Source organism: Mus caroli, chromosome 2, assembly GCF_900094665.2.
Source record: "Mus caroli chromosome 2, CAROLI_EIJ_v1.1, whole genome shotgun sequence".
Taxonomy (NCBI): Eukaryota; Metazoa; Chordata; class Mammalia; order Rodentia; family Muridae; genus Mus; species Mus caroli.
This window is the reverse complement of record NC_034571.1, coordinates 113,025,088-113,045,407: the sequence shown is the minus strand read 5'-3', so window position 1 is coordinate 113,045,407 and position 20,320 is coordinate 113,025,088. Positions and strand designations below refer to the sequence as shown.

The window sequence follows — 20,320 nt, the reverse complement described above, 5'->3', positions numbered from 1 at the left end:
AAAAAAAAAAAAAAAAAAAAAAAAAAAAAAAAAAAAAAAAAAAAAATAGAGGCCAAGGCCAGGAAGGAAGGCCAGACTGTACATGTCTGCAGCAGAAACCTCCTGGTTCCCTGTCCTACATGGCTTCTCAGAGCTGCTGTCCTGCTCTCTCCACTGGCACAGCTGTGATGATTGTTCCAGAGGCTGAATGAACCTCTGTGTGCTGTTTGTCCTAAAGTTCCTGCCTTGACCTCCAAGCCTCTGAGTGCCTCCTGCTCCTCTCACAGGATCTGCCAAGTGCCCTCTGAGCTAAGGACTCTGCCTATCTTTATCCCAGGGATATAGATCCAAAGCCCAGTACCTGGTCATGTCTGTAGTTAAATATATTAACTTTTGCCCTATATCCAGGCTTAGCCAGGGTTGGGCTTGTCCAAGTCTCTAGGCGTTTGGCCGTGTACCTGGGCTACTTAATCTGACTGGTTTCTGGTTCCCATCAGCATATTCATAGACACTGTGCTGGGTTCTATTGCATCTTAAAAACCAAAAAACAACCTTTTGTTTTATACGAAGGGGTATTTTGCCTGCATGTATGTCTCTGTACCACATGCATGCAGTGCCCTTGAAGGCCAGAAAAGGGTGTCTAATCCCCTGGAACTAGAGTTGCAGATAGCTGTGAGCTTCTGGAATCAAACTTGGGTCCTCTTGAAGAACAGTCAGTGCTCTTAACCACTGAACCATCTCCCAGCTCTTCTAATATATCTTAGATCAGCTTCCTCTGAGGCGTGAATGTTTGATCAGCTAATACCACGTATAATAAGTGGTGTTATTAGTAATAAGTGTATTTTTTTTTCTCAAACAAAGCTGTGTGTGTGTTTGGGGGTGGAGAGTTGTCTTCCTGGTTTTGGCTCCTGAGTCCTGAGATCACGTGCCTGCATCATGCACTGCTGGGGGACTTCCACAGTCCTACACCTAGCCCTGAAAAATGCATCTAGGTCATGTAGTGCGATTTATTTTGTACGTCCAGCCCTTTAAAGGATCCCCACTTGCTAGTCGACTATCCCTTTAATTCTTAGCTGTTAGAACTGCTTGGCCCTATGACCTTCGGTGTTGGTTGCCTCTTGGATTTCTGGGGATATGACAGAATATAAAAAAAAAAAATCTAGCTGTGATAGTGAACGGGGCCAGCAGAGTGAGAAGAGGTGGCAGCTGGTGACAGTTGAGCCAGGAGAAGCTGAGCTGAGCAGATAGGCTGCAACAGTTGTAATTTGGAGCTGCTGGTATTGGGAAAACTGGGAGAAGAAGGGATTGTTTAAGCTGACTGTTAGGGAACTGAGGGAGGAATGGTTGGGAGAAATTTAAAGGGAGTGGGGGAGGACTGGCAAGGAGTTAAGACAACTGGTTACTGTTTGTAAAAAGGAAACCAACCAACCAACACATCTACACGGCTCAGACCTGTGTCCAGCGATTCTGATTGCCTCCTCCCAGGGCCACCCCTGTATTGTCCATGAGAAACAAATGGGCACACAGGCAGCTGCTGATGCTCTGGTGAGGAGTGGGAGGGTCCTGTGGTCCAAGTCAGCGATGGGAATGACAAGACTTTCAGGCAGAGTGTACCTGTTGTTGAGTGAGGGACATGCTTGCTATGAGCCAAGGAGAACTGGACATTGCTTAAAGGATAGAGTTCACAATCAGGTTCAACGATTTTAAAACATTTAAAACTTACTGGCTTCAGTTTTAAGCAAGCCTGGTCCATGGTAGATTTTTTTTTGGTTGTTTTGGGGGGTTTGGTATTGTTTTTAACACTGGTGTTTGAGACATCTTAGGGGGAACTCCACTCCATGTAGGCAACCTACTGATTTTGTCAGCTCTATTCAAACAAAAATCAGATTCTGGAGGAAAGGGGCCTCTTTTCTTTTCCCCTGCGCCGTATCTCTCTAGCCTGTTTCAAGGTGGTAGAAAAAAATTAGGAAAGAAAATCCATAGAAAGTGAGACATGGCAAGCTCAGCATTAGAAAGGTAGAGGAGAGAGTTTGAGGACAGCTACACGAGATCTTGCCTCAAAGTAGATGTTATCATCATCATTACTGTCATTGTCATCATCATCACCACCACCTCCTCCAGAGAATGTGCACACATGTAGCCTGTGGTAACCCCATGGTCACTGATGTTGCTGGTATTGTAGCAGAGAGTGACAGAGGAGGAAGAAGTGGCCACCCCCATTGGCAGGCACTGGGGCTAGAACACAGGAGAGAACAGTGGCTGCCTAGGTTCCAGGTGCCCTCTGGGGAAGTGAGGAGCAGAGCAAGGCTTACCAGGAGAGCACGAACTCCTTTAAAAAAGTAATGCTTGAATCCGTACTCAGCCAGGCCAGGACCTACCATGCCCAGGACACAGTGAGAGATAAAGAGCTCACTGCCTTGAGAAGTCCTGCCACAGGTCCCAGGTCCCAGGTCCCAGGCCACAGGTCCCAGGTCCCAGGTCCCAGGTCCCAGGTCCCAGGTCACAGGTCACAGGTCACATAGAAGTAGTATTGTATTTACCCTTTGCCCAACTCACAGGGCTCACAAGAGAATGCTATGTGGGCAACTTATTGTCTCTGAAGACTTGAGAGTTACACTCAGGAGGCTCCTTGGACCCATAGGCAACTATCAGATTGACTCTTGTTCTGTTCTCAGGGCATCTGTTGGAGAGAGGAAAGAAATCTTGAAATTATGTGACCCCTGTCAGGTACTTAGGAACCTGGATTTCTCAGAATTGTTGTTCTTTTGGTTAGACTGGAGCCCCAGCATAAGTCTGGGAAGGAAGATGGGTGTGTGCTAACACAGACTGCCCTGGGTGGTGGTGGTGTGAGGATCCACATTCCCGCTCTGTTTCATATAAACTTGGCTTTCCCACAATCTTAGTATTCTTTAAAGAGAAAAGACTAAACCTGTCTGAAAAGGTCATAGAGTGTGTCTAACAGCCTGGGAGCTATGTGCTCAGCGAGGCAGGTGGACTCCAATTCCCAGGATTGGACACAGACACGGTGGGCTGGGGAGTCTATAAGATTTGTCCCAGTCAAAGGCTGGGAATGGACAGAGCCAGTGCCAGACTTCACCTGAGCAACATTTTCGGGTAAAGAGCTTCAAGTCTGAGGTTTAAGCAAAAAGGGTTCAAGTCCAAAGAAATATCCAAGACACCAAAGAGAACAGACGTGGTTCTCACATTGTGTTGGTTCAGGGGGCCCGGGAGGAGCATAGCTCCTAACCTCCACAGACTAGGATCCTGGGCCAGAAGAGTCTTCTAGAGTCTGGAAATGCAATGGGCTGTGGGGAGACTTCTGAAGCCAAGAACATTCCCATTGTAGGCAGCAAGAGTGCACAGCCAGCTCTCCCCACTTTAGGCAGCAAGGGTGCACGGCCGGCTTTCTCTGTTGTCCCCACCCTTAACTCTGCCCAGCCTCTACCTTGGATCCTCCCTGACTCTCCAGCATCTAGCCTAGGGCTTGGTTCACAGTGGCTGTTCAAAAACCCTGAGTAAAAACTCACAAGACAGAGAGAAGTTGGTGCCTCTATGCAGAGAGGCAACTGGAAGACAGTCTCTAAATGCCATAGTGGCAGAGGACTTGTGTTGGCGAGAACACGTATCCCTGAAGGAAGAATGAAACACCCTCCTGAAACCTGGGCAGGGAGTCTTGAATAGATAAAGACTAAGAAGAGAGTTATGTTCCTTCCACAGATAGTACACATGATCCAGGGACGCTTTGAGAGTTGGGGAGTATGGTGGGGTTGGGGAGGGCGCTGCATCAGAGAAGCAGAAAGTTACAGGATGGAAAGAGGACAAAAGTGGACTCATAGCTAATAAGCAGCTCACAGAGGACAAAGCCAGCTGCTGAGGGAAGTGGGCCTGACCTCCGGAGGAAGCCAGGTGCTCCCTTCAGGTGGGAAGGACTTGACATGAAGGCAGGGCTCTCCGCAAGTGATCAGGACAAGAGCAAGACCGAAACGTCAGCATCAAAGGCAGGGCTCAGGGTGTGCCCCCAGGTCCAGCTCCCAAGGGAGAGGCAGAAACCTGAGGGCTCCAGTCCCTGGAGTTAGCAATACTGACAGAGGCATCAGTCATCGTGTTGAAGATTATCTGTGTTTGTCATTGTGAAAGAGAGGCCATTGCACATGAGCCAAGACATCACAGACATGTATAGCAAGGCATGGTGAAATGAAGACAGATGCCTTACTGGGAGAAAAGTACAATGGCCAGGAATCCATGGAGGAGGGTCCTATGAGGAAGGGACATGACAGGCAAGGGAGATAGCAAATGCCCTGGGTGGGAACTGTGACCCAGAGTGGTGGTAAACTCCTGGCATGAGATGCCCAGGCTTTATCAACATCTACCCTCCTACCCAGTCACACTGAGCCTACCAACAGAGCAAGCTGCCGTGTGGAGTAGGCAAGGGAAATCTCTGTGTCTGTGTGGTTGGAATAAGAAATTATTCACTGGGCAAAGAGAATAGAGACATCTTGGGACACTCAATATTCCTTGTGTGCTTGGGCCAGCACATTCACTGTCTAACAAACATTTACTATTATATATCCGAATATGTCAGCAGAGATTCGGAAATGAAAAAGCAGCGTGTCTCAGCTCTAGAGACTTCCATGTAGGAGAGAAGACTAGCCAAAATAAACATTGTCAGGATGGCATGTGGGCTGCTGTATAGCAGGTGGGCAGGAAGGCAAGGGTGACAATCTCCCTGGCAGCACTGGTCTGGAGGCGGCATTCAAAGAGTGACTCTGTTTTGTTTTTTTTTTCTTCAATCCACAGGAGGGGTCATCTCCATGCCATCTGTTGACAGTGAGGATCATTGGCATGAAAAACGTCCGGCAGGCTGATATACGTAAGTATCACACACACACACACATACCGGTCCCTCCTGTTCTAGGGGTCTGGACAGAGAAAGAGGCCTTGCTGCATCCAGTCAGGCATGTCTGTGTATAGAATTCCACAGACCCTGAGCCATTGCTGTGTGTCACTAGTGAGTCTAGGGGCTGCTGTAGTGAAGTAGGAGAGGCCCTTTCGTGTCATGGAACCAGCTGCTAGCTCCTCAGAGCCACTTCTCAGGACATGGATCCCAAACCGGGATCTTTAGCCACAGCAGAGTTTGTAGCACCCAGCTCTCTCCTTGTAGTTGGACATAGACCACTAAACAGGAATTTTTTGTTTTTTTAAGAAAAAAATATATACTGTAGCTGTCTTCAGACACACCAGAAGAGGGCATCCGAACCCATTACAGATAGTTAGGACCTCTGGAAGAGCAGTCAATACTCTTAATCACTGAGCCATCTAGGCAGGAATTCTTGATAGCCTAACTTCCCCTCTGTCTCGCTCCTGCTGCATTCCCAGGCCACAGGAATTCAGGGAAGCTCTGCTTTGGGAGGCAAAGGAAGCTATTGACTGGGCCAGAGATGTCCTACACATGTTATGGTATAGCTGTCTAAGAAATCAGTTCTCCTCTCATGTGGACTCCCTGCTTGCCCAAACTAGGAAGGAAGCTCGGCCTCTCTAGGGAGAGAATGCTCTGTGTCAGCTAGGGTATACAGCCGTGGGAACTGCAAAGACCAAGAAAGGCATGTTGAGGTTCTAGGTCTGACTGGCCAGGTTGTAAGCATCTGTGGCCTGGAAGCCTGGTTTGAGGAGGAGCGTCCTAAGAAAAGGGCTCTGCCCTTGAAGCACCCAATATGGGCTAGCCACCTGGCATCCAGCCCCATTAATTCTCCCAGTGCCTGAGGGGTCATCACAGGAAGCTCACTTTGTAGGTGAGGGGTTAATGATTTCCTGAAGTAGAATTAGAGTTTGATTCTAGGTCTGTAAGTCCGGCAAGGAGACGGGACCCTCTAGGATAGTGGTTCTTTACCCTCCTCACGCTGCAACCCTTTAATCGAGTTCCTCATGTTGTGGTAACCCCCAACCATAAAATTATTTGATGGTTGCTTCATAACTATAATTTTGCTACTGTTATGAACCATGAGTCATAATGTAACTATCTGATATGCAGCATATAGGATTTGATGAGATATGATATCTGATATGAACCACAGGTTGAAGAACTGCCGCTCTAAGGAAAAAGGCTGTGGTCAGATCATAGACAGTCAGCAGCAGAGGAAGGCAGAGGAATCTGCTTTCAGATAGCCGAGGAAACTGCCGCATGAGTTCCTGGGGTATCACATGGCCTCCTGATGCTCATGGGCCAACGCATATTCAGGGAGAGCAGGTATGGAGGTGCTGGGGACTCACCATGCAGGGTTGAGTGTGGAAGGCCAAAGGAACGACAGCTCTGTTTAAGCATTAAGTTTAGCTTATGTCAGCCAACGGGCCCACTAGAGAGCAAGGGACTCTCCTTGGGGCTTTCTCAGCACACTCGGATATGATCTGAGGAGCCAAGAAGTGTCCCCTTGGCCCAGACCATGCCAACTCTTTAGCCTTTCCTGCCCATTCCAGAATAGGTCTCTCTCTCTCCATCCCTTCTTGGGACAAGGTCACCCCTCCTCTTAGCCTTAGTTCTCACATGCCTTTCTCCAGTTTCTCCAGAGGTGTGTCAGCTGCAGCCTCATTACCATCACCAGTCACCCAGGACGCACATTCTCAGTTTGCATGCCTGCACCTGCAAGCAAAGCCTGCCATTGTCCAAGGCCCTCTCTTCTGTCATCTCTCAGCCACACCTGTCCCCCAGAGACTGGCGAGTGGTGAGGCAGGCTACGATCTGGCTTTACTGGTCTCCTTTTCCCCTTTGCTGTGTGCCCTTTGGCATGCAAGCAGCCCTTGGGGTCTCTTTGGGATTCCCTTGTTTATGTTTCCCTCACTTGTCTAAGGGGTAAAAGGCAGATATGGCATCTGATGGTGCTCACAAAGTTACATTAATTCAGCACTCTATGGTTGTCACAGCCTAGGCTATGTTCTACCTTCTATGGATTCAGTGGGAAATTATCCTGATAACTTTTATGCAAAAATGGTTTTTTGGTTTAGGTATCTAACCTGTGTCTGTTTTTTCTGGAGATTTCAAGAGGCCGATAGCAGGAAGTATTTGGGGGTTCAGGGGTGTCACCCTGCTTACCAAGAGCTAAAGAGTACCTGTCCCAGGCCAGAAGGCAGGCACTCCTAGAAAGCTTCAGTCACCAGGAATTCCTTTCTGTGATGAAAACGAGTTAAAACCCCAACTGGTATCTCTAGGGGCATCTCATAGGATCCTCAAGAGATATTGGGGTATCCACTGTAACCTCACAAGAATATTCTGAACATCTATGAAGACAATTAACTCACCTCTGCCACCTACAATTCAGGAAAGGGGACATGTCATTTATATGACCAAACCCTCTGTCACTTCCTGGAAACAGGGACTAGAACCTGCTTTTGCCTAGGAAATCCCAGTTCTTGAAATTCCCAGTTTAGTCACCACTTCCTGTGACCAACGTGCAGGTATTCCTAGAGTTAGCTAATGTGCTTGTGTCAGATTGTCATCTGGGTCCCCAGAACTTCCACCGCCTCTCTCCTTTGTTCTATCCCCTCCTTATTCCCAACCTTCAATGTATTGGGTGGAGGAAGATTTCTACAAACTAACTGGACAACTGATGAGTGAGTGTGGGCAGCTGATCGCCTGCTCAGTCTGGTCTCTCCCAGGGATGGTTTGTTGTTGCTGTTTGCTTCCTCGTTTGTTGGTTAGACAATCCTTACTGAGACTGGCCTTGAACTCATGTTCCTCCCATAACTACCCTCCAAGTTCATACAGCATGTTGTAATTTGTTTTGGTTTGGTTTTTTGATGCTTGTGACAAAATTCTGACTGAAAACAACTTATAGGAAGAAAGGGTTTATTTCAGCTCACAGATTCCAGTCCATCATTGAGGAAGCAGGGGTAGGAACTTACAGCAAGAACCTGGCAGCCAGAACTGAAGCAGAGACTCCAGAGGGATGCTGCTTACTGGATTGCTTGCTTTTCACCTGTCCCAGGGTAGCACTGCTCGTGGTGGGCTGGACCCTCCCACACCAATCATTAATCAAGAAAACACCCCCATAGACTTTCCTACAGGCCAAACTGATGGAGGCAATTCCTCAGTTGAGATCTCCTCTTCTCAGATATGTCTAGGTCTGTATCAAATTAGCAAAAAACTAAATAATACTTGCCACAAGTTTTTGTTTTTTGTTTTTTTTTTTTTTTTGGTTTTTCGAGACAGGGTTTCTCTGTGTAGCCCTGGCTGTCCTGGAACTCACTTTGTAGACCAGGCTGGCCTCGAACTCAGAAATCCGCCTGCCTCTGCCTCCCGAGTGCTGGGATTAAAGGCGTGCGCCACCACGCCCGGCTCAAGTTTTTCTTTTAATCTTAGCTTGAGATTTAGCTTAGTCTTAAGCCAATACACTGAGGTATATTTGGATGGATTCAGTGGGAAACTTTTAGGCATGGATTGACAAAGGAGAAACAGTTCCAAATTGGCCTGACAGAACCAATGGGTCTTGCAGAATTCCACTGCATAGAAAACAGACTTGAGAAAAATGTTCTGGGCCCAGGGTGAAGGGCTTGGGATAAGGAAAAGCCAAGGGAGGGATCCAAGTGGTCATGTCACCTCTTAGAGACCATGTCACCTCATATCTGTCACCATTTCTCTTCCTATTCGTGTGAGTTCACTGGCTGTCTTCCTCCTGCCCTAGCTAACGTTTATTCCCCCCACCCCCACCCCGGGAAACACTGATATGAATAGTTTTGAGAGTCAGAAGCTAGCTAGCAATTTCAGAATCATTACAACACATATGTGATCTAGGACTAAATTGCAGATTTACTGATCACACTGATTTAAGAATGATGAAACATTAGAGCAAGAAACAACATTAATTCTAGTATTGTAGGACACAGTTTTGGAAAAAGACCGAAGAGGTCTTTGGTGAGTATCCCATTATGTAGAGCAATTACACACACTGACTTGGCCACCTGGATCTGCTGGGATTCCTTGGCCTCTGGTACAGCCCTGGAGCAGGAAATTATTATTCATTCATCCATTTAAAAGTTGTCTAGTGACTGCCTACTCTGTCTAAAGGTTACAGGCCCTGGCCTTCTCAGCAGTCACGGGATGATGAAGACAATGGCTGGACCTGCTCTGCCAGTACAGCCATAGCAGATACCCTCCCAGGAGCAGCACAGGGAACTTGCAGCTAAGGACAGATTAGGATACTCAGAGGAGGTTTTCTGAGAAGATTCCTTCTAAAACCTGAAGGGCTAGCGAAGAAAGGGGTGGGTTAAAGTAGATAAGAAGGATTTAGGGCTAAAGAGATGATTCAATTCAGTGTCTTGCGGTGGACCCAGGTTCTATTCCCAGCATGTAGATGGCAGCTCACAACCTCCTGTAATTCCAGTATCAGAAGATCTGATGCCCTCTTCTGGCCTCAACGGATGACTGCATACACACTGTGCATAACTCATGCAGGCAAACACACATACACATCAAGGAAAGGAAGGAAAGAGGGAAGGAAGATAGGGAGGGAGGAGGGAAGGGAGGGAGGGGAGCGGAGAGGAGGAAGGAGTCTAACAGAAGGAGCAGCAGGTACAAAGGTCTGCGGTGAGATGGCACAGCACTTTTGGGAACCTAAGTATGACTAAGCTTGTCAGAGTAAGAGTGAGTGTGTCTGAGTGTCTGCATGCGTGTGTAGGTGTGTGAGTATGAGCATGAGTGCATGAGTAAACATAAGCAGGGCAGGGGTGAGAGGCAGGAAGGGTGGAGAGTTGGGGCCAAAGCTGAGAAAAACGGGAAGGAGAACAATGATGGGTTAGGATGGGATTCCTTCCTGAAACCAGACAGGAGCAATCAACCTGGGCAGTGACAAAGTCATGTTTAAAAGGTTCTTTCTCTTAGGAGAAAAGGTTGACCTTGGACAACTTAGAAGACAGGAAGCCAGTGGGAAAGCTCCAGAGATGATAGTGGCCTGCCACCAAGGTAGTGGTGGTATAGATGAGGACAATGTGAGAAGCAAGGGGGACAACTGGTTTCCAGCACAGGGACCTGAGCCAGTGGGAAGGAACAGGGTAGACCTGGAAGGGATGGGCCCAATGATGAGGTCATCATTTCCTTCTCATTCCATCAAGGTTTTGTCTTTCTGTGTGGATGAACTCATTGTTAGGACAGGTAAAGGAAGATATCCTCTTACCCTTCCTTATTCAGTGCGAGGAGGGATGGGAGTGTCTGCTCACCAAATGGGATCAGAAGCCAGAACACATGAGCCAAAACGCACTTACAGACACTGAAGAGCTTTTGTTGGCACGACAACGTGGGCTTCAGTTCCTGGGCGCCAGTTCCACTTCCACTCACACAGCAATTACTAGTAATAGTTGTGACTAGCTGGACTCCCATCTAGCCAGCCCTACCACCTATAGGACTTCTAATGGTGGGAAATATTGACTTTCACTAAATTCCACAGGTCTGGTTTGCACCCCTAGGACTTACCCCAGCAGGTCACCAAGGTGGTGATAAAGACAGTCCTGGTACCTCTTCTTCCCTCCTCCCAAGAATAATGGCATGAGAGAGCCATTCAGGCTGATCTTAGCCCTATCTATTCTGCTACTCCACAACGAGAAGAGTTAAGCTAGCTCCCATTTGGGAAAGCCCTACTGAAGTCAAAGCAGTTCTCCTTCTCCAGGGCGCATGGAGCAATATCACATTTGGTTTGTTTCTTTAAAATGAAAGAAGCCACTTGGCCACAAACATAAAGGTTTCCTAGATTTTACATCTCATGCCAGGAGACCAGTGCCATATGGAGAACCCACTGGGTGCAGCTGCATTAAATCATATGGAGGTGTGGCCCTTGCTCACTGTTTCATCTAAACCCCTTCCCCCAACGGCCCTTCTCAGATGACCTGTGGAAAGCCATGCTTTTCCCCACTGCTTCTCCTCAGCCCAACTTTGGTTCCCTTGTTGCTAAGACAACAGGTAAATGGACCTTTGGAGCAGGTGTTCCAGGTGTTTCCCTGACATCTGGAATGGAGCTTATCTTGTTCCAAATCAACAGGCGTGTATTAGTCAGGGTTCTCTAGACAAATAGAACTGCTCTAATGAATATATTACATAATTAAAAGGGGATTTATTACATGGGCTCACAGGATGTGATTTGAACAGTCCATCATGACTCTCTTGTGATGGGAACACTGAGAATCCAGGAGTTATTCAGTCCACAGGTTAGATATCTCATAGTCCCAATCTGGTGTTGTGGGCCTGGAGTATTCCTGGAGAGATGCTGGTCTTCAGTGTATATTGGAATTCCAAATATATTAGTTCTAATATTGGTGAAGGAATGCTTTAGCAACAGGAGAGATGCTCTTCCCAGTAAGAATGAGGGCAAGCAGGCAAAAGGCAGTTTCCTTCTTCTATGTCATTTCATACTGGCTGCCACCAGAAGTTGTGGCCCAGAGTTAGGGTGGGTCTTCCTGCTTCAAATAATCTGATTAAGAAAATCCCTCACAGGCTGGAGAGATGGCTCAGTGGTTAAGAGCACCTACTGTTCTTCCGGAGGTACTGAGTTCAATTCCTAGCAACCACATGGTGGCTCACAACCATCTGTTATAGGATCTGGTGCCCTCTTCTGGTGTGTCTAAAGACAGCAATGTATGCACATAAAATAAATAAATCTTTTTTTAAAAGGAGAAAAAGAAAGAAAGGAAAAAAGAGAGGGAGGGAAGGAAGGAAGGAAGGAAGGAAGGAAGGAAGGAAGGAAAAAAGGAAGGAAGGAAGGGAAAAATTCATAAGAATGGCCCAAAGCTTGGGTTTTAGTTGATCCTAGATTAATTAGTTGACAACCCAGATTAACTGCTGGCCTTCCTAGCATCACAAGTACTGAGATGGTACACAGAGTTGGATGAAGGTCCAACTGATGCTTTACGGCCTTGTAACTCTCTCATATTGTTCTGGGATCCAGAAGCTGATGGCCTCTGGAAACTTAACACTTTTTTTTTTTTTTTTAATTTCGAGACAGGGTTTCTCTGTATAGCCCTGGCTGTCCTGGAACTCACTTTGTAGACCAGGCTGGCCTCAAACTCAGAGATCTGCCTGCCTCTGCCTCCCAAGTGCTGGGATTAAAGGCATGTGCCACCACTACCTGGCTTCTCTCTGGCCTTTTTATATCTTCTTAGACAAGAGTTGTTTGAAAAATTACCTCATATGGGGCTGGCGAGATGGCTCAGTTGGTAAGAGCACCCGACTGCTCTTCCGAAGGTGGCTCTCAACCATCTGTAATGAGATCTGGTGCCCTCTTCTGGAGTGTCTGAAGACAGCTACAGTGTACTTACATATAATAAATAAATAAATCTTTAAAAAAAAAAAGAAAAGAAAAATTACCTCATAGATAAAATATTTCATGAAAGGGGAGTTACAGAAGGATGTTGATATTAAGTTCAAAGCAGTGTTTCATTTTATAAGCTCATTATAAGTTCAGTACCACAGTTTCACATGGCCTCGCTTTATCATAGTGCACACCTGTGGTCTCATCCTTGGACCTGATCTAGAATGAATGTTTTTTCCTTAATCACAGATTTGTCCCAAACCTATTTCTCTTTTTTAGTGTAATTGTGAAGGCCATTGTATTCCTTATTATGCAGACTTCCCTTACTATTCTATGAGGAGGGGGTACATTCTATTCTTGATTCTAACTTTATTATATCCTTCTGGCAAAATAACTAAAACCATCTCTTAAAACTTTCTTCCTAAAATTATTTGAATCAAATCAGGAATTTTATAAAATCATTAATTTACCTTAACAGCATTAATTCATGAAAATTCATCTTTATGTTGATCTGAAGGAAGTCTGCCCAATAGAATGGGCTTATGCCCAGGAATCATTAGCCTATGTAATAGTGAGAGGTTAGGCATATCAGTAGTAAGAACCAATCCTGAGACAAAGTCTCTAAAGGCTCTGCAATTCAGAGCTTACCCATCTCTAGCACTTGGGAGGCAGAGGCAGGCAGATTTCTGAGTTCAAGGCCAGCCTGGTCTACAGAGTGAGTTCCAGAACAGCCAGAGCTATACAGAGAAACCCTGTCTCGAAAAATAAAATACCAAAAAAACAGAGCTTACCCATCGCAGCCATGTAAAGTGGTAGGTCATTTCCAGAAAACTTACTTATTTGTCTTTAGTCTTTCCTAAGTGGCCTCTGACAACGATCAAAGGTGTTTGTTGAGAGCCTAGGATACCTCTGTGTTAGGTTGCCCATGTTCATGACAAGGATCAACAAGACCTACCCCCATCCCATGAAACCTATACCCTGTGGTCTATATAGCCTTCTTGGGATTCATGGACCACGCTGGAGAGGTAGATCCCAGATCAGGAAAAGGTTATCAGCTGACAGGAGACATTGCTCGAGAAGAGATTTGTCGGATACTCTCTTTTGACTCCACAATCTCCTCTTTGCCTTCTCTTTTCCCATTGTCCTCCTTGGACAGTGAGTCAGACAGACTGCTTTGTGACCCTCTGGCTGCCTACTGCCTCTCAGAAGAAGCTGAAGACCAGAACCATCTCCAACTGCCTACACCCAGAGTGGGACGAAAGCTTCACCTTTCAGATCCAGACGCAAGTAAAGGTGAGCCACAGAGGACCATACCTGTGTGCCTGCCCACATGTCTGTTCCCTTCTCAGCCGTGTGTGTGTGTGTGTGTGTGTGTGTGTGTCCCATCTGTCTTAAGGCTATTTGTTTGTCTTCCTATTTGTCTTACTAACCTGTCCTGCTACTCACCCGCTACTTCCTTCTCTCTCTGTGTCTCTGAGGCTGCTAATCCTTTTACCTTCTAACCTTCTCTGTCCTCCTAATTGTTGCTGGTCCTAACTATCTCTTGCTGCAGAACAGATTTTATTTCCAGCACCTTCCAGAGTATTCTCCCTGTGTGAGAATACACAGGAAGGAAAGCCATTCTACTAACCAGGTACAACCTGATTCTAATTTAAGAGGCTTGCCTCTTAAATCCATTAATTGCTTTAGTGCTTTCTTTTACCTCTATTTCCTCGGGCATACGCTTTCACGCACTGAGTCATTATACCATGCTGTTGTTTTTCTTCAGATAGATGGTGGGTCTAAGTCATAGTTACATCTCTTGTAACTTACATAGTTACATCTCTTAAGCATCTTGAGTTGTGGCAGCCTTGAGACAAATTTGTCCTGTTGATAAAGGCATCAATCCCAAGAAAGTCAAGGCTTGACACCCCAGATAACTGTTTAGAATTCTAGCTAATGAAAAGTCTTTTATTTTTCAAAAGGGTTGTGATCATTATAGTTAAAAAAAAACACAACCAATAGCAACTGCCACCACAACAACCTTTGCACCAGTTGTGGTGGCTCACACCTGTCATCAGGAGACTGAGATAGGAGGATTGCAAATTTGAAGTGGGCCTGAGCTACACAGTGAAAACCAAACTTAATAAGCTAAAATACAATGTCACCCCTTTTATCATGTGTATGAGTTTTGTGGGGGAGGACTATTTCCATGTGAATGTAGTGTACCATCTTGAAATCAGTATTTTGAGCTTTCTTTTTGTTTTGTAGTTGTCAGGTTGTTCTGGTCCAAATTTCTAGAAATTACAAAATCTTACATAGTTGTAGATGCCCAAAGCCACGTTTATGTCCACTAGATAGAAATCTAGGAGGTAACACTTGCCTTGAGTCAAACCTTTCAGGATCAGAGGCTGGGAACCTTATAAACTCGTCCATGCCACCTAGGCCATTGAGGACAGGCCACTTGTCACTTGAAGAACTGCTACAGGGCCACACAGGAGACCTTACTAGGGGTCAGAGAACAGAATTCACACAACTCAGCTCAACCATACCCATCATGGGGACAGCAATAGCCTTTGCTGTGTCCTTCCCTGGAGTACCAAATGTTAATCTCCCTGGCCTGCCTTTTCTACCTACCTTCAGCTGCCATGCATCCCATGGCTTGCAGGATGCCCTTCATCCTTCCCAGATGAAGTGACATCCTTCCTCTCTAGTCTTCCCAGGCTTCTCAAGCTTTAAAAGGGACCAAATACTCCCGAAATCAAGAGCAGGGGAATGACAGCCTCCAGAGAGCTGGAGAGCAGGGAAGTCACTTTCACCCTGAATTCATGTCCTTGCAAATGTCTCTTACATCTAAGAAGAAGCCTCTGTGACCCTCTCCCTCAGGCCTCACTCTCCGATAGCCTGAGGTCATCTGAGGTCATGTCCTTTGATCTGGGAGTGGGTCACTGCAACCGTGGTAACCAGGCTTGTTCTCTCTCCTCTCCTCCAGAATGTGCTAGAGCTGAGCATCTGTGACGAAGACACCCTGACACAAAATGACCATCTCTTGACAGTCCTCTATGACCTCTCCAAGCTCTGCCTCCGGAATAAAACCCATGTGAAGTTCCCACTCAACCCAGAGGTGGGTGCAGAGTCACAGACCCTAAGCCTCTGACTCCATGGGAACAGCCATTTACCACCATGATACCCCTGCTCCGAGCACATATGAAAGCTGGGACAGGAAATGCTTCTGGTTCAAATCCCAGCACTATCACTTGCATGGAAATTACCTAACTCTCCTCAATTGTCTGTTTCTTCATCTGTGCAATGGTGATAATAGCTCCTCTGAGCAGTCAGTTTCCTTTTCTCTTACCTCCAAGTCCTGTTTCTGGAATACCCCTGGATAGAGAGGGCAAGTCAGAAAGAACCAGGTTATTCTAGGTTCGATCATCCCACAAATACTGAGATACTTGTAAGTAAGATGCTGTCCTGAGCTTTGGGCACACATTAGAGAGCAAGCATCTCTCTTTGCTTTCTGTACATTCTGATGGGGAAACTGAGGCCCAGTGAAGCCATGACTTACCTCCAGTTACACAGAATACATGGGAGCAGAGTTGTGCTCTCTAACAGCACCAGCTCACAGATCCCCTGCCCAAGCCCCAAGTCCTATGGGAAGTCAGGCCAATGGTGAGTTGAAATAGAAAGCCAACATCCTGGCACAGAAGAAAGCACACTTGGGGCCAGGTGTCACATCTACACCTGAATCTCCCTTACATTGCACTAGTGTACAAATTTTTTCTAATGTCAGAGACTTGGGACAAAGAGTGCTGAAGAGGGTAAGGAGACTGGAACAGCTGTTCCTTCTCCATGGCCCTAGGACCAAGTATGGGCTGGGCATGGCAGGTCTACAGGGGTGGGTGAATGTCCTTGGAGGCAGGGTGCATACATGGCCAATAGCTTCCTTCCTTTTCTCTCTCCTCAGGGCATGGAAGAACTGGAGGTGGAGTTCCTACTCGAAGAGAAGTAAGTAGGTGCCAGGCTGTGTGTCAGCTAAGATCCTTGACTTTAGAGTTGAGGCTGCCTTTGTGCTGCTCTCCTGTGTTCCACCCACACTGCTGGCACCGGGACTGTCTTCCTCCTAGAGAGTCAGCTCTCTCGATTTCTTCGTCTATGCAATGATGAATCAGGAGCTTATAAAGTGCCCAGGTTCCACCACTATTTTAGTTCCACTGATGCCAGCATTCCTTTAAAGATGTATGGGTTTAGGCATATAGCTCAGTTGGTAGAATGCTTGTCTAGAATGCACAGAGCCCTAGCTTCAGTTCTTAGTACTGTATAAATCAAGTGTGGTAGCACACACACACACACACACACACACACACACACACAGAGCACTTCAGTGCTTGCACCAGCAGGAGCTTCCCGGTAGAATTCCTGCCACTGTGGTATGGGATCAGGAAAAGGGTTATCCTCTTTGACCCAGAACTGTCAGAACATTCTAACCACTGGCCAGAACCAGAGGAGAAGGCAAAAAAGCTAAATCTGGGGGCTGGAGAGATGTCTCAGTGGCTTAGAACACTGACTGCTCTTCCAGAGGACTTGGGTTCAATTCCTAGCATTCACATAATGGCTCACAACCATCTGTAACCCCATTTCCAGAGGATCTGATGCCCCCTTCTGGCCTCTGCTGAAACTGCACACATGTGATACACATACATGAAGACAGACAAGGAACAGGCAGGCAGGCAAAAACACCCATACCCGAAAAATAACAAAATAATTTTAATTTAAAAAGCCAGTCCTATTTGTAAAATGCATACATTAATTAAAGCACGAAAGCTTCGTTGATACGAAGTGTTTGCATGTTCTAGATGTTGGGCTGCAGTCATACAACACTACCAATAAATCTCTCCATGTACATTCTGTTTTAAACATGCACCCCTTTCCTCCTTGGCAACCCACAGACCTAGATCTAAGTTGAAACAGAGTCACAGAGACTGGCTTAGGGCTCTGATCCTCCTGCCTCTGCCCCTCGGATGCTGAGGTACAGAGAGATGCCAAGTCTGGTTCAAACCTAGTTTTTCAAACAGATGTTTCTCATAATAACTGAAAAGAACCTGCTACTTTATGACTGAAATGACTTACAGTTTTTGTCACCCTCATAAGGGGTCAGCCAAGAATGTTGTTACTGACCAGGAGTTTTCTCTTGTTTTTTAGTTTCTCCTCATCAGAGACCCTCATCACCAACGGCGTGCTGGTGGTAATTGGTTCTGGTAGCTTTAGAGACCACACGTGGCTGCTGCTCTCAGGGAATAGGGTGCTGGGCCCAGCCTGGGGGCTTGTCCAGGGAGAACTAGACTAAATGGTTAACCCAATGGGGGTGCATCCAGGGGTGGGGCTGCACTCTGGGCTCCTGTATCAAGGCAGGAGCACCAGGGTATCATCTTTGCCCCGACTCCACTTCCCCCAAAGATCACTTCTTTCCCAGATTTAGTCACAATAACTCCAACACCTCTGTAATCATGGTTTCAGAACTAAAATAATTTCATAGGCCAGATAAGGTGGCACATGTCTTTAATTCCTGCCCGTGACAGGCAGAGACAAGCGGATCTCTATGAGCTCAAGACCACCCTGTCTTAGGGGAAAAAAAAACCATAGTTGTTCTAACTGTATGTTTCCACGCTCCCAGCAAATTTCTCCCTTAAAAAGCAGTGTGTTTGGAATGTGTAACAAAGGCCTTCGCCTGGCTTCTCCTTCTTGGAAAGTTATTTTATCCCAAGTTCTCACTCACAAGGCTGAACACAGCCTCAGGCCAGCCCCTGTGAACCTGACTCCCAGTCAGCTGTGGTGTGTGCCCCAGCTTGGTCTTTTCCCCTCTTGCAGTGAGGCACCATGCCTTGACTGGGTTCAGAATTGTCTACACCAAGCCCAGTAGGCGCAGCATAAGCCCGTGACTGACTAACTAAGAGACAAAGACTAACTAGGTCTTTGTCTCTTCCCTTCTGACTGGGAGCTGAGGGAGGTGGCTTGAGCTTAGAGTCCCAGCTGCCCTCTTTGCTTTGTCACAGTCTCGCCAAGTCTCTTGCCTGGAGGTTCATGCAGAATCCAGGAGGCCGAGGAAGAGGAAGAAAAGTGAGTTTCCCCGCTCTGTCTAATGGCTGGTTTGGGTATGGAGGTGGGAACTATGATGATCGATTCAATTTGGAACTCAGGGAAACAGGTCAATTCAACCTAACTGGACTATTCCGGGTTGGGGAGGTAAAATCAAAACTCAAAATCGTGTCTTCAGACGTCTATCCTCGGTACCCATCTCTCTGAAGGGTTTGTTCTTCCAGGGATCCCAATGGACATCCTCAGGCCTGCCAAGTGTCCTGGAGCCTGTGGCTCAGTGCTGCCCTCTGTGGCTGAATAGGCAGCCTTGGGACAGATTAGCACTGTAGCTGCAGGGGTCCTCAAGCCACACCTGCCTAGCAGCTCTAACTCACAAGCCACTGTGCTTCCCACCGTGTAGGGATTACCAGATGTTCACAGGAGAGCAGTGTGGCCCCACAGATGTGGCCAGAAAGGAGGACTTGTTGGGAGGGCCTTTCTTCTCCCAAACTGACAGTCTGATGGGGGTATTTTCTCTGCGGTGGACTGGTGTGAGTTTGTGGGGGCTCTTCTAGCAAAGCAGAACCAAGAAGTCTAATCTTGAGAACTCTCTCAGCACCTTAGAGGACTTTCTGGAGAGCCTGTCTATCAACATTCTTCACAGGCCTTGTTAAAGTTCAGCTTTCAGGGCCCTGTCTGAAGCATTTTAATGAGTGCCCAGGGACTGTGAACGCCTCCTGGCACGTCAAGACAGGACTACTTTTTATTCTGACATGTATTTACTTTACCTTATGTGTATGAATGTTTTGCCTCTCTCTCTATGTATGTGCACCAGGTGCATTGGATCCCCTGGAACTGGAGTTATAAATAGTTGTGAGCCACCATGTGGGTGCTGGGAGCCATACCAGGGTCTTTGCAAGCAGGAGTCTTCTTAGTCACCAAGCCAAGATAAGATTTTTGCTGGCCTAAACGGGAAGCAGAGATAAGAAACTTCCCAGGGGTCTAACATCTTACCTCCTTTCTCAGACAAAGACCTTCTGGTGATGGTGACAGACTCCTTCGAGAATACCCAGCGTGTCCCGCCTTGCCAGGAGCCCTGCTACTCCAATTCTGCCTGCTTCCACTACCCCAAGTACTCCCAGCCACAGCTTTACGCAGAGGCGCCTAAGAGCCACTGTAACTTTAGGGTACATGGCAGCCACCGTTGGGAGGGAGGAAGAAGAGAACTGGGCTGGAAGGGCTAACAGAGGAGCCCCTCAGCCCCTCACAGAGCCCAACCCTCCTTCTAGCTTTGCTGCTGCGGAACACACAGGAATGACCCTGTCTGCCAGCCCCTCAGTTGCCTTTCTGATGGCCAGGCGACGACCCTGCCTGTGGTGAGCATCTGGGTCTGGCAAGGGGTCCCAGAGCTGCTCAGCTCCTGTGGTAGAAATGTGGGAAGAGCCCAAAGACATATGGGGAAGTTAGCACATGGGGTCTCTCAGGCAAAATGGAATGGACTTGGTGACCCTCAGTGGGAATCCGGGGAACGTGTGGAGCCTTAGAGAAAGAGGTGTCATGTCGTGTCCAGAAGTGGGGCATGGGGAAAGAGCGTGTGTGTGTGTGTGTGTGTGTGTGTGTGTGTGTGTATGCGTGTGTGTGTATGTCTGTGCACATTACTGTGAACATGCATGTATGCAGAGCCCAGGGAAGGGTAGTAGTAAGTTCCCACCTCTTTGTTTGGCCCCTTTTGCTCTCAGTGTCATCTCTAATGGGCATTTCACCTTTTTCTCATCAGGGAGAGAACTATGAGCTACACATGAAGTCCTCACCCTGGTAAAGTATCCCTTCCCTCCAGTGCTCCCCCTAACTCGGTGTGAGGAGGTAGCTCACTGTCATTTGTCATTTGGTTTGTCTTTTCTTCAGTGGCTAATGAAGTTGAGTATCTGGTCTGGACTTAATTGGCCATTAGTAGAGCTTCTTGGAGATGTGTTTCCCCAAATTCTTTGGCCATGTTTTTTTTTTTT

The 20,320-nt window shown here is 47.0% G+C and overlaps 1 protein-coding gene across 2 annotated transcripts in view; it reads left to right on the top strand.

Annotated features, from left to right (window-relative positions):
• Pla2g4e (phospholipase A2 group IVE) overlaps positions 1-20,320 on the top strand; it is a 70,964-nt gene that overhangs the window by 32,485 nt on the left and 18,159 nt on the right. For both annotated transcript variants that reach the window (XM_029470209.1, XM_021156839.2), the window contains 9 exons: positions 4,777-4,849; positions 13,420-13,556; positions 15,235-15,366; positions 16,207-16,247; positions 17,442-17,484; positions 18,293-18,356; positions 19,341-19,501; positions 19,604-19,690; positions 20,092-20,129. In XM_029470209.1, coding sequence (XP_029326069.1) covers positions 4,777-4,849; positions 13,420-13,556; positions 15,235-15,366; positions 16,207-16,247; positions 17,442-17,484; positions 18,293-18,356; positions 19,341-19,501; positions 19,604-19,690; positions 20,092-20,129 — 776 coding nt within the window. The remainder of the gene's footprint in view (positions 1-4,776; positions 4,850-13,419; positions 13,557-15,234; positions 15,367-16,206; positions 16,248-17,441; positions 17,485-18,292; positions 18,357-19,340; positions 19,502-19,603; positions 19,691-20,091; positions 20,130-20,320) is intronic.